Here is an 18,908-nt window from a genome sequence, read left to right on the forward strand (position 1 = left end):
AACTTGTGCCCTTCATCACTGGAACTTACTTGTGTCCTAAAATCTTTGTTTGGCTACAACATGCCTAACTAAATCTTAGTCAAAACAACTCAAATTCAGATTGATAAGGGGATCTTTTCTTTTTTTTTTATTTAAACAAATCTAGATATTTTACCAAATCAATATACACATACAGCATATATAAGAGCTTATACATGATAATCTAGTGATTATGAAAGCTTTATAAATAGGAGATGAATGACAGTGAATATTTGCCGAAGCTTTACAAATGCAAAGTCGTGTGTGGGTTTGAAACCTTCCCTTCCTAACCCACTTTTGTGCTTGTATTTTCTCTTTACGGAGGCAAAGAAAAGACACATACGGACAGCGATCGAAGACGATTGCGTTGCAGACATAAAAAGGCACTTTCATATGTTACATCACTGAGAAGAAAAGAGAGAGGAGACGCTTTACGGTTTGGCTCGTTCACGTTTGTGCATTTAAAGCCACACTGTGTAACATTTCACCCATAACAGGATGAAAACCGCATTTATCTTCATCCTATGTGTTTGTACAGTATAGATAAGGAACAATATTGGGCAAATATTGGGTGGTGAGGCTTTAAAATTAAAATTAAACTAATACATTTAAGATTTTACCGGCCCTGAACTCGAATGAATGAGCCAAACAGGAAACAGTCCCGCCTCCGCTGCGTTAACTGTAAGACATTTGGACAGTTTCCCAAACACATGTGAGCTCTGGACCGGCACCGACGGCCCCGTCTGTGGCTGAGCGGCGGGACGTCCCTGCGCAGACTCAGGCAGAAGCATGTGCGGCGGATCCGGGCTGGTTTTACACGGGTCTAAAGGGAGTTAAAGGGGTTTAGAGCTTTCACTGTGGGATCTGAGCGGGACTTAGTGGGATTTAAACACAGCAGTTCAGTCTGTTCAGCCGAGCCGCACGTCTCAATGGGAACCACGCGCTCAGAAACAACGGCAACATTTGGTGAAGGGAAAAGTTGATTTGATTTCTTACGTTTGTTTAAAATGTAGCTTAGACACAAACCCAGAGGTGCAGGTGGAGGGTTCACACTGAAGGAATCTTAACCTTGATAAATGGCTTGAAATGGGCTTGAAGAGACAGTTAATGCTGATTTTGAGTTGTTTTGGACAGTCTTGAAACTAAAGCCATGCATTCATTTGCTTAAAATAATTAAAAAACACTTTATATGAGACCAAAAAGAAATCAAAGCCAGTCTTGTTCCTATAGCAGTGAGTTAGTCCAAACCTTTACTCAAACTCAGCACAAATTCTGATAATTCAAGAACTTTTGCAGTCATTTTGGTCTATGATAAGATGGCATTCCTTTTGTGCTGCAACTAATGATTATTTTGTAATCGATTAATCTATTGATTATTTTTACAATTAATCGATTAATCGCTTGGCTGTGAATGGTCAATTTTTTTTATCGCTTAAGTGGCGCTGTTTGAGGATGTGTTGATGGAGTAAACTAAAGGAAAATGTTTGTTGGACGCTCTATTCATGAAATTTACAATGTACAAAACACTACATACCCGAACTATAAAAGCAAAGTAGGTTTTCATCAAAAGTACTAAATTTTTTATGTCATTTTTGCTCCATTTAAGAAGAAAACAATTAATCGATTACTAAAATAGTTGTCGACTATTTCACTATCGATTAGTAATTTCAGTCCTACATTCCTTTCAGTGCTCACTGGGAAAAATAATCGGGTTAGACAAGAAAATGGCTTAAAAGTCAGATTTTGAGTTGCTGCTGCCACTGAACAAGAATGTCTCTTCTTTTTGCCTTTGAAACATTACCAACATTTGAAAACATATCTTTAGATCCAAGCTTTGATGCCTGTGGGTCCAGGTCAGCATTAATGAAGGTTGTTTCAGCTCAAATAAATGAAACAAATTTAAAAGAAACCGTTTTTTTTACAGAATAAACTAACATTGTTGTTCTGTTTTCCTGGTTCTATAGGGCCAATATTACAGTTCAGGTATTGAATAAAGTATAGTTCAGGTATTGGTGTTGTAAACGAAGTATCATTAAAGGGGCTAGATGCAAGTTAGTCATTTTATACTCACTACTGCCACCTCAGGTCTTACACGTAACTGCAGCTTCTATATTAAGCTCGTGCATGACGGCACTTCGGACCCGAATTAACACCTTTTTGAGTGACAGTGCAGGATTTTAGAGGCAGTTGTGGTGAACAGGTCTGAGCTCATTCTACACATTATGACATGGCTGGAACCTGAAGGGGGAGGAAAATACATAATTTTAAACTTTCCCTTTAAGTTTGCTTTCTGCCTTAAAGACTTGGGCTGGGCTTGGGGGAAAAACTGGATAAAAGTGCTTTAAATATTGGGATTTGTGCTGATTTGGAGTAGATTTGGACTATACTTTAATGACTAGCCATTGACTTTGGTCTTATTTTAAGTGTTTCTCCAATTTTACACAAAATAATGCTTGTTCCATTGGCCACCTTAATCCAAGACAGTCCAGATGTTCTCAAAATCAGCATGAACTGTTTTAATTCAAGCCCTTTTCAAACTATTTATCCGAGGTAAGATGGCCCATAATCAAGCGGTTAAGGCTGCACTAGCTTCCTGCTCTTTACCCTCTTTCACCCTGACCCGTCCCGTTGAATATATGGGTGGATATGACCGTGCACAGACCATTGGATTTGAGTCACACGTATTAAACCGGTCCAGGCTCGATGTCTTTGGGAAACGCTTCACAAACCCGCAACCCGCAGTACACCCTCCGGTCCACTAGGTGCCGCCGCCTCCGCTGCTGCTGCCGGCCGCGGTCGTCTTGTGGGGCAGGCAGCGCTGCCAGGGGCTGAAGGGCAGAGCGAGGAGCAGGAAGAGCAGCCCCCCCACGATGAGGACGGCCCCCGCGCAGCCGATACAGGACACGGACCAGGAGAGCTCGTGATGCAGCGGGACGGTGTGGTCGCTGGACAGAAACGCCAACACGGCCTGATGGAAGACCAGCAGGGACAGCAGCACCAGCACACCTGCAGGGGGCAGCGTGGGGAGGGTGTTAGAGAGGTAATGATTCAATCACCCTCGTCTCAAACACATCTTCATCACGATCTCACACTTTGATGGTGAGAAAATACTAAAACAGCATCTTCTTCCTGGTTTAACAAGAGCACTGTCCCAAAGTCACTAATGGCCCCTTCTTCTGGCTCCCCTTCTCAGCAAACCTTCGTAGCAAACTGTCAGGAGTCATCCCTACAGGCAGAGGTGGGTAGAGCAGCCAAAATATTTACTCAAGTAAGAGTAATGTTACTCAAGTAAAAAAGTACTTGGAGAAACATGTTACTTGAGTAAATGTTTGAGCGTAAAAGTCTGATTTATGTTTCTGTTATCACATTAAATATGAGGAAACAAATGTGTAAATCCTAATATTTCCAAAGAAAATACCTTAAAGGGACTGGATTCAAGTTGGTCATTTTATACTCACTACTGCCACCTCTGGTCATAACATGTAACTGCAGGTTGTATATTAAGCGAGTGACAGTGCAGGATTTTAGAGGCAGTTGTGGTGAACAGGGCTGAGCTCATTCTACACATTAGGATACACACTTGATTTTAACATTTTTAAACTCCGAATAGTCCCTTTAAGAATTATTTTAAAATATATATTTCCTAAGAAAAAGGGGCACCACTGACAAACTAATATATTTCAGGTCGACATGAAGCTTTTGGAACTTTACAGCTGCCCTGATGTTTTTTCCCCGTCACCCCCTCTCTCCCCTCTACATTATAGACCACCTGATCTGATTGCATTCAGTGAGATACAGAAATCTCAATAATCTTGTAAAGTAAACATTTTGAGATTTACATTTATTTGCTTAACTGCAACTTTCATGAAAGTCCCTTTTTTGGCATTTTTAACAATAATATTTCCATTTAGAACTAAGTTTTCAACGCAGTACTTTTCTTCCCCGCAACCCTTGAACGCCTCAGCCTCTCCTCCGGTGCTGCTTTGCTTTGTGAGGAAAAAGACCTGACAGCTCCTGTAGATATTGGATTTATAAACAAATGGATATTTCATGAGGGTTTCAGCTGCGTCAGAGCAGTTTTGTCAGACGGTTTGTCAGTTCACCATCTTCTGTAAAATTCTGTCACAATGCTAAACTGTTAGCCGCTAACTGTTGCTGCGTCTTCTGCTTCGAACATTTGCGATCTGTTTGTGTTTACACGGTGGGGAGGGGCATGTGGGGGTGAGGGGTGTGTTGGGAGGGGTGCTGCGAGTTGAGGGAGGTGTGGCAGCGGTATTCTTCTGCTATTAGCAAGCGACGCAATATGGGAATACAAAAAGTACTGGTTATTCAAGTACTTGTCCAGACAGGGTACTTTTTAGTGCTGGGATTTATGGCTCTTTCCTGGAAGCCGAGTCATTAGGATCTGTTTATTTCTAAGAGCTGTTCAAAACACTGGCTCTCTTTTAACTTTTTCTGACCCCAGCCAGAACTCATATTCCCTAAGATGTGATAACTTACAGGAGCACATTTTGCATAACACCATTGACCTTGCTCAGCTCTGAAACAGAAAGTTGCCACAGAAACAAGTGGCTGTTAAGCATTTCTCATTTGCTGGTCTGTTCTGTGTTATCTGTCCTTTTACTTCTTTTATAGAAAAGTATTTCAGAGCCGCATATTTCAGTCACAGCCGAACCCAATTAACGGAGCGTTTTAACCGCGGCGTATGAGCTCTCAGACCGATGTGCAAAAGCGAAAAGCAGCAATTTTAACACCACAACATTATCCACCAACTCTGAACACAAAAGAGGCCACTCACTGCCCCAGACAAGTGTAATTAAACTCCATTACCGCTGCTGTTCACCCGTGACCTCCTCTCCAGACGAGAGCGCTGCCAATGTTGCCCATGTTTCTCTCCAAATATTTGCAGATATTTCGTCTGTTCACAAAAGTCAAAATCCAACGTGTTGTACTGCTGAAAACTGTATCAATGAACTATCGCAGCATGGGGGCATACTTCAATATGACAAGAGGTTTTAGCCCATCACAAAATCTGACTGAAATTTAGCCTCAGTGACGTCTAAACAATGGGTGTTCCACAAGGGAGTATTCTGGGCCTCCTGCTGTTTCTCATGCAATCTCCCACACGCGATTAGTCAGTCCCAAACGCTGCTGGATGCAGGTGAAACCGTCATTAGGCAAAAAGTCAATTCAGATTTACAGACCTCGCACAGGTGGCTGCAGGAAAACCACTTCACCATTAACATAAGGAAAACAGAACGATGTATTTCCAATCATCAGGAAAGCATCCTTGGCTCACACCTCACCACGTACAAAACCAACAAGAAAAAACAGAGTCTCAAGCAGTGTTAATTTAGTTTTAGTCTTAGGGCCCGATCTTGTGCATCAAAACGGAGACGATAGCGTGACATTTTGCGCTCAGTAGGAGCGCACTTTGTGATCTTGCCACTCCAGACTTAGCGCATTTAAGTGGGTGGAGACACAGATTTTTCTCCAACCAGACTCCGCGTCCAGGAGAGTGGTTGTGTGGGAGTGGGGGGTGAACATGTGCTTTTGTTTTGCTTCGCGTTCACGCCAAGCGCGGGCCAAAAAAATATCTTCAATTTTAGTCTAGTTTTCGACTAAATTTAAGACGAACTTGCATTGATAATATTCATTATAATCATATTTAATCTTCATGGAGCTGCTCCAACATGAATAAAGCACAGAGCTGTTCCCTTGGCAGAGAATTTATATGATATGAGGCTCAATAAAAGTTTGGATGATTTTAGTCTCTCCCTTTCATTTTTATTTAGTCGACTAAAATATCTGGACATTTTAGTCATAGTTTTAGTCTCATGAAAAACTTTTAATTTAGTTTTAGTCCAATTTTAGTCACAAAAATAACACTAAAATTAAGACTAAATATTTTAGTCGACGAAATTAACACTGGTCTCAAGGACATATGTATTTACACGCAATAGTTATTTCCACCTTGTCATACTATCTTAATACTCCAAAGTGGGCGCTGACAACTGGGGGCCAACTTTGAGTGCCTAATGTAGGTGGAAATGAGACCATTTACCAAATACTTGAACCTGTAAGATTGTACACAGGTTCAAGACTGTACGACAGAGCGTACAAGAATGGAAACCAGAGTGTGGGGTTAAACTATTTGAACTGAGAATATTAATCTTGTTTCGAGCGGTTTTAACTCATTTAGACTTCTTTTGCCTGACTGGACCAAGAATACGTGTTTAATGACATTTCAGACGGGTTCTAACGTAATCTCACTTGACAAAGTAAAACTGCCAATGGGACAAGAGCAATTTCCTTCCCCCATCGGCAGGTAAATCAACCTGAAATAAAATAAATATCAAGCATTGGCTTAAATGACTTGAATTGAGGAAATATATCTCGTTTTGAGGGGTTTTCACTCATTTAGACTTTTTTCCTGATCTGACCAAGATCATTTTGCTAGTTTGATGACATTTCATCCCAATGGGACAAGACCATTTTTCTTACCCCATTGGCAGAGAAACTTACTTGAAATATTGGTGAAATGTATTGAAACGAGCCACAAACATCCCAGAACAAGTGAAATAATCTAGGTCAAATGCCTACTTACATCTTAACTAGTGAAAACAACTAAAATGTGGATTATTATGCTCAAATTGAGACATCTAAAGTGTAGTGAATCGGCTCAGAAACCTTGAACACGTGAAGCAGTCCAGCTCAAATGCCCTAAAACTAAACTAGTCAAAACAGGTGAAATTTAAATGACTGTGCTCAATGTGAGGCATTTAAACTAATCATGCCTTTGCTTTGCCCGATCCCGTCAGATCTCAGAAGCTAAGCAGGGAAGGGCCTGGTCGGTACTTGGATGGGAGACTGTTGTAGTGTGAGAGTGAGTGGTTGTATCTTACCACCACCGAGAATGGTGGGAATGAGATTGCAAAGCGACTCTGAGCATTATTACCATTATTATACATTTTTGGAGTGCCCAGGAAACCTAACTCCACACAGAAAGGCCCGGTCCCTGGGGAGAAACCCGAGACCTTCATGCTGTGAAGCACAAGCCCCTGTGCCACCCAAGATCCACCACAGGCTCCTGGTTGGACCCACCACAGCACTGCTCTGTCACAGTTTGGAGCCTTGACCCTCCAGAACTCTGCTCTGAACCATGGGATTAAAGCTCTACTTCTATCGGCCTCACTGTCTGTTCTGGTCTCAAGACAAAGCTCCAGATCTGAGCATTCGACCAGATCCACCACAAACAAACTCCTTCCCACAGCAATTTTCAGGAACTCTTAGGACAGAGTGTCAGTGCCTAAAAACGTCTGTCTGTATAGTAGTAGTCCTGACTAAATCTAGGTTTTTAGGTTTATATTATAAGTCTATGTAAAAGCAATCATTGCATTATAAAGCTTTGTTTCTGACCTGAGAGGATGAAGCAGACCGAGGCGGGTTTGAGGAAGAACAGGATCTCTTTGCTCAGGGACATCGTGATGCAGATCGCTCCCATCACCATCAGGAACAGGCTGAACATGGCCAACATTGCCGACGCCATGCTCAGGTCTAAGCGCACAGAGGAGCAGAGCGTGAGGTCATGGGACGGCCACACTAGGGGGCGCTGTGACTCGACATTATTACCAAACATCACATTAAAAATTGATGACATTTCAGCCTGGTTTGAAGATAATCTGGCTTGAAATAAAAAAGCAAAACTGCTCCGTAATATTTAGCTGAGGTGTTGACCACACAGAGTCTCCAGTCTCCCTTATCAAATGCTTCCTGCTTCAATCCAAACTCTGCCTGGTCTTTCTGCTCTTTCTGTGAGAGCGACATGTCCCTCTCTTCCCTCTGAGAGCAGGCGCTGAGCTTAACGCCTGACGGATGTGCAGCTGTTTCCACCAGGCACTTGAGCGCATCGTGGGTGGAATAGATCTCTGGCAATTTCTCTGTTCACACAACGGAGCGAGGCAACAGGACATTTATGCACAGACACACATGCTCGCTGCAATAGGTTGAGTTGGATTTACGTCGCTCTATTATAGTCCCAGTTTAGGCTCGAGACTTACTTCGATGTGTGGTTTTCTGAAACAACACGGCGCTTTCCCCCGTCGTGAAGAACTTGAAGTAGGTGCAGTTTGACGCTGGTGAAAGAGAACAAAATGCGGTTACAAAAAGAAATTACGGCAAATGTGATGCAACTTGTGCTTCACTCACACAGATCTCACACATGTTTTAAGAAACTAGAAGGTCTTGGCTTTCAAATAAGGTATCACACTGGCATATAGCTTGTAAACTCTCCAGTCAATACGCTTTGAGATTTGGATATGCATACACTACATTAAGAATTATTATGCAATGCAGTGCCATGAAGGTAAAAAATAAAATAAAAATCATAGAAACTCATGGACATCAATCTCATGACTAGTTGTCAGGTTAAGCCCAGTTAAGGGAAAAACTACTGGAAAAAGACAACCATTTTCAAGAAATATGTGAAAGAAAAAGGATCTCTCTGCTGATGAAAAGCGTGAAATAGTTGAATGCCTTCCTTGGACTAGGTGTGAAAACCTTTGCAATTTCATGAAAGATTAAGCCTAATCATCATACTGTTAAGAGATTTGTGGCTGATTCAGAGAACACACACGGGTTTGTGCAGATAAAGGCACAATGAGTTTCAGCCAGACAAATACATCAGATTAAGAGAACAGCTGCTACAAAGGACACTCCAGAGGCTGCAGTTGTGAATAAACCTTCTATCCGGCCTCCCCTAAACTGTTAATTGAAGCTGACGAGCAGAAACGAGATTAATTTTCAGTGTTGTTCTCTGATGGGTGCCGTTCATAGAGCCCTGAGACACAATACCATCCACTGGCACTGAAATTCAAATTGCATAATAATTCTTCCCCTCCTGGAATTGCCACCTTTATGTGGTGGAGGGGTTTGAGCACCCGAATGATCCTGGGAGCTCTGATCCTGGAATGATCCTGGGAGACCCTACCAGGGGCTTTGTGCAAACAGGTCCATGACGGGTCAGACAAAGAGCGGTTCAGAGGCCCCTTATGAGAGACTAACAGGCCCGGTTAGAATCGTGAGGCCGTCCTCCTGTGGACCCAACACCTGCAGGAGGAGCCATAAGGGGCTGGCGCAACGGACAAGTGGATGGATGGATAGATGGATGGATGGATGGATGGATGGATGGATGGATGGATGGATGGATGGATGGATGGATGGATGGATGGGTGGGTGGGTGGATGGATGGATTCATGGATGGATGGATGGATGGATGGATGGATGGATTCATGGATGGATTCATGGATGGATTCATGAATGGATGGATGGATTCATGGATGGATGGATGGATGGATGGATTCATGGATGGATGGATTCATGGATGGATGGATTCATGGATGGATTCATGGATGGATTCATGGATGGATGGATGGATTCATGGATGGATGGATGGATGGATGGATTCATGGATGGATGGATTCATGGATGGATGGATGGATGGATGGATGGATGGATGGATGGATGGATGGATGGATTCATGGATGGATGGATTCATGGATGGATTCATGGATGGATTCATGGATGGATGGATTCATGGATGGATGGATTCATGGATGGATGGATGGATGGATTCATGGATGGATTCATGGATGGATTCATGGATGGATGGATGGATGGATGGATGGATTCATGGATGGATTCATGGATGGATTCATGGATGGATGGATGGATTCATGGATGGATGGATGGTAGCACTAAATGATGTATACACGTTTTCCTAAGAGTAAAAATCAGTCCTGTTGTAACTCTGGATGAGATTTCTGGCTGGAATCTTTCAAAAGAATGTTTGGAAAAATGAGCCAGTCCTTTAAACAAGTCTTTGAGATCAAGGGATGCCAAAGTCTCCTTGTGAAGAACCACCTCACCATCGTGGTTATTCCATCACATAACACGGCGATAATGGCGGTATATATTCCCACTCCCTTGTATCATTTGACAGACACGTTGCGTAAGTGAATCAGATGGAACACATTGGAGCGTCTTATTTACATTCCCTCTGCCTGTGCGTCGCTTTGTTCTCCCTCCTCCATCAAAAACCGCAATCCTCCGGGGAGCTCAAAGGCAAACCTGAAGGAGAGCCGTTCCAGTAATTAGACCGTGCCCGTCCCATCCCCTTCGGTGGGTTCCAGTAATTACGCCGCGCCGTCGTCTGTTCACACGCATCACTGTCCATTATCGTGATCAAAGGCGCTCGCGGGGTCGGCCCACGCAATCAACGGCTTCACGGCGGAGACACGTTTAATTCAAACGGACGGGACGGGACGGGGAACAAAGAGTCGTATATGATGTTTGGACATGTATCGATCTACGGTCGCTCTCCGCACTTGTCAGGGAGAAAAGTCTTTTTAATGGGCTCTGTGTGTTTAAAGTGTTATGCAAAATTGTGGATTAACATCATTCATTGGCATTTTATGGTTGAAGGCGAGCCACTGGAATGCAGTAATTTAGAGATATCAAACTGAAACTGAGATAAATATGGGGAGAAAGGTTAAATCATCAACTGGACTGGGTTTAGGTAAAGTTGAGGACGCTTCGCTTCTTGTCACAGAAGCTTCTACTTAGCTCTTTCGGTCATAGAGCTCCACAGTCCCACCCACTCCCGGTCACGTGTCGGGGTCCAACAAAGGGCTGCTCGATTATTGAAAAAATTAATTAATTGAAAAAACTATGCTGAATGTTTTCTGTTTTCTGAACAGTCATAAAAGTACAAATGATTTCAAGTTTGCCTCGATTTAGGAGAGGTCTCTGTTTCACACCTGCCCCCTGCTGGCCAGCCCTCACATCTGCGCAAGTAAACTGAGCAGCGCGGCCTGATGACATCGTCACACAGCGCTGTTTGTTTTTATGCCAGGCAAAAGCATGAGCCATGGCACGAGAAATGCGAAGGAAGAATAATCCCAGCATCATGAAATAATGCAAGTCTGCTTTGCCAGAAAATTAAAAAAATAATAATAATTTAAAAAAAAATGGGAAAAAACAACAACAAAAAAATTGTAATCGCTTAGTGTAATAATCGAAATTGTAGTCAAATTTTGATTAATTGCACAGCCCTAGTCCAACATAAAAAATCCCATGTATTAAAACTATTTAAGTTTAACATCACGGCACCGGCTAATCATCTATGTGCTAACTCACGGACATGAAACATACAAGGTAAAATTGAAGATTTGTCTAAAACGTTTTAAACTGCAAAACAATAAAAGTAATTTTGTTGTATTTTGTCGTATTGTTTGTTTCTTTCTTGTAAAATACCCGTGCAAGTGTCGGTAGTTAGCACAAAGCTGATTAGCCGGCGTCCTGCCATTAAAAACTTTGAAACGTCAATGTTGAAAATACATGGGATTTTTTGTGTCCCCAACACGTGACCCGGAGTGGGTGGGACTGTGGAGCTCTATAAAAGACACTATTACCCAAACTGGAGCGGCCTAAATAAGGCCTAGGCTCCTCCCAGGAGGAGGGAACCAAAACTGCAGGACTTCCCTGTCCATGTTGTTTACAGCATCACTCAGCGAGCAGCGAGTGCTCTGCTCTGGTGGGCGGAGACGACACTGGGCCTTAACCAAAGAGGGTCGTTCACTTGATCTCAAGAGGCCGTTATAGAGCGGGGACTGATAAACCACACCCACTTCTTTTCTGCGCGAAAGAAGGTGGGACTGGCCATACACGGTTAACAAGTGTCTGATCGGCGGCTGAGGCCGAACCAATCACGACCGTCACAGAGAAATGACAAGGTCACTCGCTGCACCACTACGTTGTTCAATTAACATTAACATTAACCAAAACTAATCATGGATGAAGTAATCGAGGATTCTCCGCGTGAGTTTATATTCAATTCATATTTTATTGCAGCTGTCATCACATCCGCTAATTGCTAATATGTTTATGTCACTGACAATCTGTGCGCGTTAGGCCCGTTCAAACTGCTCCAATTGCTCCGTAACCAGAATAATTCCCTGGTTTCTGTTGTTCTACAAGGATAGCTTCCTTTATTTCCCTTTCGTATCGCCTCTTTTCCCTTGCTAGTATTTTAACCCCTTTGTCTTCAAAAGTGTGGTTAGTGGCTTAGTGGCTCCAGATGGAGATGGAGCCGCCTGTGGACCACCGCAGTTCTTTTGAGGAGAGGGGCTTGTAATGCTCAATGCAGTGTCACTGAGTAAACCATATCACACTGTTTGATGCTCGGTGTCTTGTCTTTAGGATGGACTAACTTCTGTCTCAAAGTGTTTACTGGTTGGAAACATGAGTGGATCTTGTGTTGTCTGAAAATCCTCTGAAACTTTTCTCCTGCTCCTGCTACATAAGGGATGGACACTCCTTTCTTGGCTCTGTTTCTTGTCTGTGCTGCATGTCTTTTGCTTCTTGGAGCTTCTTCACCTTCACTTCCTATAATAAGTGTGTGAATTAAGACAACTAATGCTGATCTTGGTAGGTTTGGACAGTTTTGAAGCAAGATTACCAATGGAACAAGCATTAATTCACTTAATATAAGAGACATTTGCTTGTACATGTAAAATATGACCCTTGAACTGAGACAAAAAAGTCAAAGGCAAGAAAAAACATTCTTGTTCCATTGGCAATAAGACAGTCCAGACCTACTTAAAATCAGCACAAATTCTGATCATTCAAGCACCTTTAAGCCATTTTCGACAAGATAAGATGGCATTTTTTTTCCAGTGCATGATTGTAAAGACATGTTTTTGCTCTACACTAAAAAGTAAAGGACTGTATCATCGTCTTGGGGAATTATGTCTTTTCCATTGACGTTATTTCCATAATTTCCCAGTGTAGCTTTTCTTTTTAAGGCTACTGACTGATGCCATGACGTTATCTTCCATAACAAAGTTAAATCTCGCACTTGTGTGTCTGCATCGTCCCTGCAGTGCAATGTAAAGTTGCTTTTATGGTTGTTCTGCATTATGTGAGAATAGCAGCACTTGGAGGAGCACTTAATCCCAGACATGTCTGCGCTCGACGGCTCACAGTGGACGAGCCGCACACTTAAGGCGAGACGCTGCAGCCGATGGGGGAACTGTTTACATTTAGAGATATCAACAAGAAACTTTTGCTGTAGATTACTGGCATAAACATGAGGAGAATATGTATGGAAAGTTTTCTGTCATTTTAGGTTTTCATGTAATAAGGAGTGTTATGCCTAAAAGCGACCAAAATTGCTGATATTTGCGATCCATTGCCATAGCCAGGTTTAAGATTATGGTTTTATTTTGTGACAGAGTAGTTTCAAAGGTTTTTGTGGATCGTGTATAACCAAGTTTCTCAAAGCGCCACACTGTCGTCATTATTCATTCACTCCATACTCGGTGGTGGTGAGCTACTGTTGTAGCCACATCTGCCCTCGGGTGGACTGACGTTAGGGCAGGGCAAGGCAACCAGTCTGCGCCATCGGCTCCTCCGACCATCACCAACCACTCACTCAGCACATTCACCCCAGGCTTCCCGGTGTTTCCCAACGGCCTCCCATCCAAGCACCGACCAGGCCCTGCTGAGCTCTGAGATCTGACGGGATCGGGCAGGATTTTCAGGGTTTCTTTTTTTTTTCTTCTTCTATTGCTGTTTTTCTTCTATTGTAATTGACACATTTCAGGTTTAACATTTTGTTCTTTCCTGCTATGTCAGTGTTTTAATAAACCTAACCTTGTTTTTCGGTTCACAGCTCAATAAATCAGGTTAGGACGACTGGAAAATGTAAAGTCTGTAGGAGCTATATATTCATCATCAACCTTTATTGCAGACTCAAGGTCCAATTAAAAAATATATATATATTGTTGCCACATTGCGAAAAAAAAAAAAAAAAGCATTTTGAGAACATGTCCCTTGAAATGACTATTTCCAAAATAAATATATGGAGAAACATTGAATTGGTGCAATAATTAAACATGTTATTGTGAAGATTAGGGTTTTTTTTCTTTTTTTTTTTCTAGGTGAATATTTATACTGTATGTTAAAGGAATAATCTAAGGTAAGAACATATCTCAGTATGGTGCCTTCACTTTCCATCACAGTGTTACTATGACGCTACAGGATTAACTGTTTAGAAGGTTTTCGCTGCTGACGGAGCCTCACACCAGGAAACCTACAATACTATTGAAGCATCCAGATACCACTGTGATGGAAAGAAAAGGCACCATACTGACCACTCATACGGCCACTACAAGGTCAAATACGCACAAATATCAACTTTTCCACATAAAAAAGTTTACCTTTAAGAGACCATATTAGGATAGTGTCTCTATCTAGATGCACAAATCCACAAATGTCTGAGTTTACATGTACTAAAGGAGAACAACTTTTACTCCACGACTAGAAAATAAATGAGGTAAAGGGCTCTTAAGCTTTCAGACTTGTTTTCCAAAATAAATGGTAACACTCTCGCTGCAGCAGGTTGGTTTAAAGGCTGATCCCGGTGAATTTGTCCCTCCATCATTCATTGCTAGTCTGTCCATGTTTCCTCAGAGGAACCGCACGTCACCGTCTACAGAGAGACTGGAGGGAGCTCAGTCTCTCACTTCAAACCCAAAAACATCAAACTCCTTCAAAAGTGACAAACAACCTGTCGCCCTGTGAGTCCATCAATCACCACTTCATATCCCGGAGCACAGGCTGCACAGATTCAGCAACGTGTCCGAACGCTGCAGAGAAGCTGAACATGAATGTGGAGCAGATTTAGTGTCATTTCCAGATTGTTTTAGTAAAGAAACTGATCGGTTGTTGCGTATAATTTACTGGTAATCATAAAATCAAGGCAAAGCAGCTTCCTGACGACTTAAGATGAGACACGGCAGCTGGAAGCAGATTTTTCGTGCATGCAGTTGAGTGCAGTCAGAGTAAAAAATAGACAGAACGCACCCTTTGCTGCTGATTTTAGGACATTTTGTCGCGTAACAAGGCGGAGTTTCTCAGGAAATAACCACAAAAGCGCCGCACTCCTTTGTTTTATATTCATTATTTCCATAACAAAGGCCAGGGCCAAACCGGTCTGACCAGGTATAGGTTTTGGGACCGACTTCTGGCTGTGGCCAAAGAGCGCGAACCCATGTCTGATGTGACGTGAACAGACTCTGGCCTCACTATTAACTCAGGTCATGCAGATTTAATATTTCACATCATCATATGGCTGTTCTAAAGGGGGATATTAGCATTTAGCCGCCGTTAGCGCAGCTTTATCTGGTGTTAGCATAACATGTGCATGTAGCTTATTTGCATAGTTGTATTTATCTGTTTCTTTTCTGTTTTATTACAGCTTGGCTCCTCTGAATGATTAAAACTCCCACCAGAGGGCAGGGTTTGTCCACATTGGTTCTCATCGCGGTTCTAAAAACTTTTAAAGACGATCTGTACAGCGTGCTCCTCTGTGGGGGCGCTTCCCACAAAAAATGCAGATGTGTGTGTGTGGTGGAAATAGAAAAGTGTGCAGGGTAGAGTCGATACGTGCACGTAGATCGTGGCGTGCTATGTGGAACGACGGCTAAATAGGGCTGGGAACCGTTAAACAGTACCGTCTTGGTATCGACCGAAAAGCTCCAGTAGGGGGCAGTGGAAAAACCTTTTTTTTCCTAGTGCTAATTTTCAGTACATTTTCTCTTCAGACGTCAATAAATGATCCGCAGTGAGTCTAAAAAAAGCCTGAACTCATGAGCAGCTCCAGGGCAAATGCAGATGTTTTCTTAAAGCGAAGCAAAGCTATAACTTACAAACACTTGAGTCATTATCAGAGATGGCAGGACTAACCAGGACTAAGCCAGGACTTACAGTAAAAAGGTTCAAAACCAGGACTAAACCAGGACTTACAGTAAAAAGGTTCAAAACCAGGACTAAACAGTAAAAAGGTTCAAAACCAGGACTAAACCAGGACTTACAGAAATAAGGTTCAAAACCAGGACTAAACCAGGACTTACAGTAACAAGGTTCAAAACCAGGACTAAACCAGGACTTACAGTAAAAAGGTTCAAAACCAGGACTAAACCAGGACTTACAGTAAAAAGGTTCAAAACCAGGACTAAACAGTAAAAATGTTCAAAACCAGGACTAAACCAGGACTTACAGAAAAAAGGTTCAAAACCAGGACTAAACCAGGACTTACAGTAACAAGGTTCAAAACCAGGACTAAACCAGGACTTACAGAAAAAAGGTTCAAAACCAGGACTAAACCAGGACTTACAGTAAAAAGGTTCAAAACCAGGACTAAACCAGGACTTACAGAAAAAAGGTTCAAAACCTGGACTAAACAGTAACAAGGTTCAAAACCAGGACTAAACCAGGACTTACAGTAACAAGGTTCAAAACCAGGACTAAACCAGGACTTACAGTAACAAGGTTCAAAACCAGGACTAAACCAGGACTTATAGTAACAAGGTTCAAAACCAGGACTAAACCAGGACTTACAGTAAAAAAGGTTCAAAACCAGGACTAAACCAGGACTGAATAAGAAATTAGAGCTCTTAGGCAAAGAGAAAAGCAGTGACAACACGGCATTAGCATCTTTATCTGATCTTAGATTAGTTCAAACCGACTCATATTCAACAATCAGCAATTTTAAGTCATTTATCTCATTTAAGATTTGTCATTTTTCCAGTGTTTAAACCTGGCTCTGTCCGTTTGCTTGGATTTTGTTAATGAAAATATAGGCAATTTTAGCCATTTTTATGTTTAAAACGCCTTATTTTTAATATTTATCGTAATATTTGTCCGTAATCTACAGCACATGTGTGAATTGGTCATCTCTGAATCCCGCCCTGTCCGCCTGCAGCGTCCCGCTTTAAAAACACAGTATAAGCATCAGCTCCAGATAAAGGGGTCACCTCCGGGCAGCTCGGCCGGGCCACAGCTCGCCCTCTCCGGGTCGATGTCCGCCACCCACAGAGTCTTTGTGCAGGCCTTCCACAGGCCCACGTGAGCTGTGAGGCACGTCTGCGAACACAGGACAGAAGACAGTCAGGGGAGGGCACATTACGGACGGGACAGGAGAACTCTGAGGATGAGAACTCTTCAGTCGTACCTGGTTGTTGTAGAAGTGTTTTGGAGGCGCCAGCTCCACCCAGAACTCTGTGCCGACCCCGAGGACCGTCAGCACCACCCCCACGATGGCCACGAAGAACGCCAACTTAATCTGCCGGTGATAAAACAGATTATACATGTACAGCTAAATGGGGATTTTCACAATAAAAGCACTATAATACAACTAAATGGGGATTTTCACAATAAAAGCACTATAATACAACTAAATGGGGATTGTCACAATAAAAGCACTATAATACAACTGAATGGGGATTTTCACAATAAAAGCACTATAATACAACTGAATGGGGATTTTCACAATAAAAGCACTATAATACAACTAAATGGGGATTTTCACAATAAAAGCATTATAATACAACTAAATGGGGATTTTCACAATAAAAGCGCTATAATACAACTAAATGGGGATTTTCACAATAAAAGCAGTATATGCAACTGAATGGGGATTTTCCCAATAAAAGCAGTATAATACAACTAAATGGGGATTTTCACAATAAAAGCACTATAATACAACTAAATGGGGATTGTCACAATAAAAGCACTATAATACAACTGAATGGGGATTTTCACAATAAAAGCACTATAATACAACTGAATGGGGATTTTCACAATAAAAGCGCTATAATACAACTAAATGGGGATTTTCACAATAAAAGCATTATAATACAACTAAATGGGGATTTTCACAATAAAAGCGCTATAATACAACTAAATGGGGATTTTCACAATAAAAGCAGTATATGCAACTGAATGGGGATTTTCCCAATAAAAGCAGTATAATACAACTATATGGGGATTTTCACAATAAAAGCACTATAATGCAAGTGAATGGGGATTTTCCCAATAAAAGCAGTATAATACAACTAAATGGGGATTTTCACAATAAAAGCACTACAATATAACTAAATGGGGATTTTCACAATAAAAGCAGTATAATGCAACTAAATAGGGATTTTTATGACATTTTTCACATTTTTTGGAATTTCTGCAGCAGTACTATTCCGCAGTCAATCACACTGGCAAAAGTTTCTAGTTTATATTGGAGGATTTACAGCATGTGCCCCACCAGCTGCAAAGCACGTTACTGCTGTGCCATCAGGGAAGAAGATCATCTCTTCCTGAACCTAGACCTGACCATCTGCAGCAGCCCCAGATCCTAACCCTGACTTAAATCCTTGTAGTGTATTTTCTAATCAAAGCCACTTTTCCTCCAGAGTCCCTGGTCGTCCCGGTCTCACCTTCCCCTCCTGCGCCTCGCTCATGGCCTGCGCTCCCGTCCTGCGGCGCTTGCCTCCTCCGAAGGTGCCGCGCCCGCTCATCAGGCTGTTCAGACCCACGGGACCCGGGGCCGGACCCGCCGCCAACGGGACCCCTCCCACCTGCACCCCGCCGGGAGCCCCGCCCACGACACGCCCCTCCTCATCCGTCATGACGAACGTGGACCACATGCTCCCAGTGAAAACGAGTCGCAAGGTTTTTTAAAAGCACAAATTCAGCAGAGACACAGTCCAGAGGTAGGTATCCAAGTTAAAACAAAATTCAAAAAGTCATGGTATAAAAAAGTTTGCAAAAAATAGAAAATAAATCAGGAACAGTCTCCGAAAGGTCCAAGCGGAGGCTGCGATGACAGACAGTTTAATAAATCTGTCATGATTAAAGCAAGTGGAATTTGTAGAAAATCACTGAGGCTCGAGGAGCGAGGAATCCAGCTTCATCTGGTAAGAGTTCTGCAAAAGAGAAGTGTATTAGAAAAATCATGTAAATCCACTGCAAAAAGCCAGAAATAAAGACATGCA

General features: G+C 42.3%; 1 protein-coding gene across 1 annotated transcript; it reads right to left on the bottom strand.

The window, feature by feature from the left end:
• Nucleotides 1-2,636: 2,636 nt before the first annotated feature.
• Nucleotides 2,637-18,633, bottom strand: LOC306973946 (voltage-dependent calcium channel gamma-6 subunit-like). The gene is made up of 6 exons (XM_079571038.1): nucleotides 18,351-18,633; nucleotides 17,093-17,203; nucleotides 16,896-17,004; nucleotides 8,079-8,153; nucleotides 7,438-7,575; nucleotides 2,637-3,024 (listed from the first exon to the last, which is right to left on the bottom strand). The coding sequence occupies exons 1-6, from the start codon at nucleotides 18,558-18,560 to the stop codon at nucleotides 2,777-2,779; spliced, it is 891 nt and encodes a 296-aa protein (XP_079427164.1). The 5' UTR covers nucleotides 18,561-18,633; the 3' UTR covers nucleotides 2,637-2,776.
• Nucleotides 18,634-18,908: the final 275 nt, after the last annotated feature.

This window comes from Gobius niger, assembly GCF_951799975.1.
Source record: "Gobius niger genome assembly, chromosome: 14".
Lineage (NCBI taxonomy): Eukaryota > Metazoa > Chordata > Actinopteri > Gobiiformes > Gobiidae > Gobius > Gobius niger.